The sequence below is a fragment of the Calidris pugnax genome, unplaced genomic scaffold (assembly GCF_001431845.1).
Source record: "Calidris pugnax isolate Ruff unplaced genomic scaffold, ASM143184v1 scaffold10, whole genome shotgun sequence".
Taxonomy (NCBI): domain Eukaryota; kingdom Metazoa; phylum Chordata; class Aves; order Charadriiformes; family Scolopacidae; genus Calidris; species Calidris pugnax.
The window spans coordinates 3,162,346-3,168,305 of NW_015090795.1; the positions used below are offsets into that span (position 1 = coordinate 3,162,346).

Consider the following 5,960-nt stretch of genomic DNA (forward strand, 5'->3'; position numbering starts at 1 on the left):
CCCCAAAACCCCAAACCCCCGCCTCAAAATCAACAAAACCAAACCTAAAAGCGGACACAGAGGAACATCTCGGGCTACTGGGGTACTTCATCAGCCAAAAAGAGCTAAAGAGCAAAGCGCACACACACAGGACAGCGCGGGGGGACGGAGACCGGAGAGGGGCAGAAGCTGGGTTCTTCCTCCCCGTTTTGGCTCCGGCCGGTGGCCCAGCAGGGACCCGGTGGCCCAGCAGGGACCTGGTGGCTCGGTGGCCGTCCTCGTCTCGCAGGGGGGAAGGGGGCTGGCTCCTCTCCTCCTCCTCCCCAGAAGAGGCAGCCGGCTCCGGGAGCATCCTCACGGCATGGCCGAGCGCGAAGTGTAGAATTCGGGGACGGGGAGGCCGGTGTGGAGTGTCACCTGCAAGGAGAGAGGACGGGCTCAGTGGTGTCCCAGGGCATGGCTGCTCCTCCTGCCCTGCCACGGGTCCTCCCCGCCACGGCGAGGCCCGGGAGGGGTGGCAAAGGATGTCCCCAGGACCATGGGGGTGGCTTCATCTCACAGAATCTTCTAGGTTGGAAGGGACCTCAAAGATCATCTTGTCCAACCGTCAACCTAACTGACAAAAATAGACACCCACACAACAAACAAGGAGCATCATCACTAAACCATACCTCCCAGCACTACATCAACCCGGCTTTTGAACACCTCCAGGGATGGGGCCTCAACCACCTCCCTGGGCAGCCCATTCCAATGGCTGAGAACCCTTTCTTGCTGCTTCCTGACTCGTTTGTGCTGCAGGAGCCCCAGTGGGAAGTGGGACCGGTGGTACCAGCGGTGCCAAGCCCCACATAATCCCAGCTGGGGTGGGAGGGGTGGGACACGGCAGCAGCGGGGTCTTTCTCCAGGTGGGATGGACAAAAGGGGGCTGAAGGACAATGAAGATGCTCAGGAGACCTCCGAGAAGCCCCCAAGCCAAGGATGGGCCATCCAATGGAGGGGACGTGGCTGAGCGCCGGTGGGAGGAAGGACCTTCGAAGCTGAGCAGCAGCAGGGTGTGGGGCAGGACCATGCTATGGTGTGGGGAGATGCTCAAGTGCAACCTTTAACGTTCCTTTTCAACCCAAACCCTTCTGTGATTCTACGAGAATGGGAGCCAGGCAGGGGCCCAGCATCACCCGGGGATGGGGACAGAGACTCTGACCCAGGGACAATTGGGGAAGAGGAGAAACACCAGAGACCTGATGGTGGAGAAACACCAGAGACCTGATGGTGGGAAGGAGCCAGGTCCTGCAAACTCCCACACGCACCGAGGAACCACGCGTGGGCAATTCCACTCCTTCCACAAATACTTCCATTTGGGAGGAAAGCAAAATTCCTTATTTTATCGGAACAGCCACATTTTCCCCTTCGGACACAGATTGATAGAAAACTTTGTCTAAAAATACCATTATTTCCCTCCTCATGAGAGTCATTTTTGATTACTCGTACACCTTTGAAGAAGGGTGACGAAGGGCTTGGGTTTCTCAGCAGCCTTTTATCAGCGTCCCAGGAGAATCCTCTGGTGCCAGAGAAGTGAAGGACTCAGAGGGGCTCTAGGTCTTAGGGCCACGCAGGGGATCGTGGTAGGAATTAAACCCACCACAGAGCAGGGGGTTCTCACCCCACTCAAATTAATTCAGCAAGCCCCTAAAACCAAGATGTGCTTCTTTAACCTTTCCTAATTAAACACCAGGACGCTCCGGTGGGGATGCTCTCAGGGGTTTGAGATGGCACCCACCAACCTCCACTCCCAGTGCTGCTGGAAAACTGGGCACTGCCTGGGTACCAGGCAGTGTATCTCGATGGACAACATCCTAATCTCGATGGACAACATCCTAATTAACAGATTTCTAATTTACAGAGGCCTCTTGGTGCCTCTGCCCTCACACAGCCTTTGACACCCGCTGCAGGAGACCACACCAAAGTGCTCCACACCCTGAAGTCACCCGTTACATGCAACGTGTCCCAGGATGTGCCTTGTGGGGTGCTGGAGATGCAAGCGGTGGTAGGGTGGATGTGCCAAAGCCAGGTTAGGTGAACAGGGCGGGGGGTTACTCCTTGTGGGGAGAGGACAGCAGGGATGAGGTCAGTGAGAAGAAAAATGAAAGCTGGAAATACCGGATAGGCCCAGGGAGCCACCACTTGGTGATGTTCAGGAGAGCTGAGAGCTTGGGAGAGAGGGAGAGAAGAGGGGTTTTAAATTTCCCCAGAGGAAAAACAGGCTTTAAAAGGTGTCCTTCTCCTTGGTAGGGCTCCTATCTGGGACCTGGGAGAGCTAGTGAGGTTCTTGTGGGGTAGTATCATGAGGCGCAGCTGTGAAACTCCATCAACCAGGAAGGGCTGGAGAACCCTGGTGCTTCATCAACCCTGATGGAGAAACCTGGAGCAGGGAGCTGGAGGCTGCAGCTGCGGCTGCAGAAAGACCCAGCCTGGTTTTAGGGACTCACAGGTGGTTTAGGGTGTAAGTTTAGCTCTTTCCAAGCCATCCCTGTCGCAGAAGAGCCCTCCCCACTCCACAAAGTCCCCATGCTGCTGAGCACCAACACCCACCGTGGTGACAGCAGCACTAGAGAGCCTGTGGTGCTCCAGTGCACGGTCAAAGCCCATACCTGCACGTTCCTGTTGAGGCTGACCGCGGGGAAGAAGAGGCCCTCCAGGTTCTCGAAGGCGACAGGCCCTTGCTGGTCCTCGTTGATGGAGAATGTCAGGGTTCTCCTGGTCAAATCCAGCAGCACTCCCACCGTGGCGCCTTTTGTTATCCCACCCTCGGTTCTGCAGGGGTGAGCAGAAGATCAGAACATCTCCATGACTCGATGTCCCTTGTGCTCCTGGCTCATGGTTCAGGCCATAGACCTCAAAGGATGATGCTGATGAACTTCACAGCTCACCCAGGAGCCAGGCCATGACCTGCACCCATCCCAACCACACTTGCAAGTCCCTGGGCACTTCCTCAAGCCTCCTATAGAAGTGCTCTCCACTTGCCATGATGGCCCTGAGGACACCAAAGACTACCACAGCACCCTGAGGCTACCAGAGCACCCCAGCTACACAATCACAGGGGAAAGCAAGTGGACCTGGGCAAGAAAGCACTTCAAAACCTGCTGACCCATCAGGAAATAGCCCTTGAGGCTGCAGGAAGGTGACACCAGGCTCTCCCCAAGCTACTGCAAGCTTCAAAGTCCTCAGCCCCACTGTTCCTGGGGGGAATGTGAGTGATGGCTGTGGCAAGGGGATAAAGGCAAACAAAATTTCTCATTGACCAGTTGCAAGGCTTTGGTTGTCCATGGGAAGAGTTACAGTGGGCAGGGAAGGAGGTTTGGAGCAAGGCAGAACCAGGGAGGCAGGGACTGTCCTTCCCTTCACCTCTAATAGAGGTGATCAGGAGCGATGTCACCCTTCCCAACAGCCTATAGGTGCCACCAGAAAAACCACGGGCTCCTCCTGGTGCTGTGCTCTTTGGGAGGAAGACCCCGTTGCAGACCATCACCTACCTGTTGGTGTGGGAATTGTTGTGCATGAACCAGCTCCGGTTATTGTCCACGTACATGGCCCAGGCCTTGTCGTCCTTGCCCAGCATGGCATCCTTCAGGACGTCGATGCGCGCCACGCCGAAGGCCGGGTCCGGGTGGTTGTCGTACCGATCGATCGACAGCTCCCAGTAATGGAGCCCTTTGGAGAAGCCCGTTTTCCCCAGCACCACCCTGTCGTCGTAGCTGTTGCAGGTGACGGTCAGGTTGTCGTTAGAGAAGATGATGTCGGCGTGGGCGGAGGAGGGATCGAAAGAAAACCAAGCCACTGGAACACACAAAGGACATCAGGTTAGTCTGGGGGGGGACCTGGTGGTGGCCACGGGGAGGGGACACGGAACAGCACATGCTTCATGCAGGGCCGAGAGGGAGGAGACAGGCATGGTGTGAGGGGGGCTTGGGCCGCTGCCCCCCAGGGTGGTGGGGAGAAGCGGGCAGGGAGCTGCTGAGCGGAGCAGGAGGTGATGGAGGACACCTTCCATCACGGAGGGATGCTTGGAGCAGCACGGCTGAGGCTTGAGGGACTGAGTTTTGCTCTGGCTCCTCTCCTGGTGGCCTGTCTGTCTCTGTTCCTCTCCCACCATCTGTCTGTCTCACCTCCCGAGCTGGCAGGATCCTTCCCATCTCCTAAGATTTGGCCCTAGCAGAAGGAGATGTGTGATCCCAGCCAGGTCTCCAGGCTCCAGATAACAGAACTTCTTCCTACAATCATGGGGCGCTTGCGCAAGCAAAGGTTTGCAGGGTCATGCCCAGCGTGGGATGGGGAATGAGGGTCAGCAGATAAACTGGGAGCCTGGAGAAGAGAAGGCTCTGGGGAGACCTTAGAGCCCCTTCCAGTCCCTCAAGGGGCTCCAGGAGAGATGGGGAGGGACTCTGGGTCAGGGAGGGGAGCCATAGGACGAGGGGGAAGGGTTTGACACTGAAAGAGGGGAGATTGAGATGAGATGTGGGGAAGAACTTCTTTGCTGTGAGGGTGGTGAGAGCCTGGCCCAGGTTGCCCAGAGAAGCTGTGGCTGCCCCATCCCTGGAGGGGTTCAAGGGCAGGTTGGATGGGGCTTGGAGCAACCTGGTCTGGTGGGAGGTGTCCCTGCCCATGGAAGGGTGGTTGGAACGAGATGGTCTTTAAGGTCCCTTCCAACCCAAACCATTCTATGATTCTATGAACCGTGTGTCTGTGAGGGTTGGCAGTCCTGGGGACCAAAAGCACATACAGAGGTCTACATCGACACAAGACGCTACGTCACACCGAGAAACCTCCCTGCGGAGCAACCGCTTGGCCACACGTAAGACAAGAGCTAAGCTCATGGGCAGGCTGGAGAAACGCCCCGAAACCTCCACGACTGCTGGTTTAAATGCACGGGACATCGCTGGCTGCAAATCTGACAGATACAGTGTCACGTCCTGGACAAGACAGAGGCAACGAGGGGGGGTTTCACAAGCCACCAGCCCGGTTCCCCAGGTGGTTTTTTCCAGCCGTCACTGAAAACGGGAACTGACACATCCACAAAACACTCCCAAGGCCTGCAGGAGTCAACACGGCTTGAAAAATAAAACACTCGGGTGAGATTGGTTCAGTGGTTTATTGGATCGTTGGACAAGAGGGCTCACATGCACCCGGCCCCCCCCCCGGCATCCGCCACGCGGCGGGGGCCGTTCCGTACCTGCCACCATTTTTTTAATGTCAACTGTGGTCATTCCCAAGGAAAAGCATGCGGGAGAGAAAACAGCACGTCAGGTTGAAGAAGGAGGAAGGAAGGAAGGAGAATAAACCCCATTTCTGCTTGCCAGGTTCTCCAGCGAGCGCAGGGACCTCTCAGCGCTTCGCGTCAAGGAGGGAGGACAGGCTCAGGATGCCCGAGGAGGGAATCCCAATGGATGGGGGGGGTCCCATCTCCCAGGGGATGAACAGGCCTGGCCTTGCAAGCAGGGACCACCAACCCCTTGCTCCAATTAGCTGCAGAGGGGCTAATCACCTCCTGGGCATTCAGCCCACCTTAATCAACTGGGACGCGTATTGCTTTGAGCAGGAGGATCAGGTCTTAATTAAAGGGCCGCTTCCAGAGCACTGATTTCAGGCTTTGCCTTAAAACTATCATGGGGGAAAACTTAAAAATGCCTTTACATCATATGGCAAAGGAATAAACCCTTCCTCCTCCGAATTTGCCTACTGCCAGGACATCCCAGAGCGCCCTGCAAGCAGGGTCTGCGCAAGAAACGCTCCTCGCTCCCTGAAGAAAAGTTACAAGATTTAAAAAGAGAAAAGAAAAAAAACCAAAACAAAACCCAAAGAGATGAGCAACAGGGAGTAGGCACCGGTGCAGGGTATTTAATAAATATACTTGCCTAATTGAGAGTAAGGCGTTCCTTGGGTGTCAAAATTGCATCCTATAAAGAGATACTACATTTCACACATCA

At 55.9% G+C, this 5,960-nt stretch overlaps 1 protein-coding gene across 1 annotated transcript; it reads right to left on the bottom strand.

Annotated features, from left to right (window-relative positions):
• Nucleotides 1-14: 14 nt before the first annotated feature.
• On the bottom strand, nt 15-5,960 carry LOC106884982 (E3 ubiquitin-protein ligase TRIM9-like). Its single transcript, XM_014936781.1, has 5 exons — nt 5,889-5,960; nt 5,207-5,230; nt 3,510-3,813; nt 2,628-2,790; nt 15-396 (listed from the first exon to the last, which is right to left on the bottom strand). Exons 2-5 carry the CDS (start codon nt 5,214-5,216, stop codon nt 334-336), a joined length of 540 nt encoding a protein of 179 aa, XP_014792267.1. The 5' UTR covers nt 5,217-5,230; nt 5,889-5,960; the 3' UTR covers nt 15-333.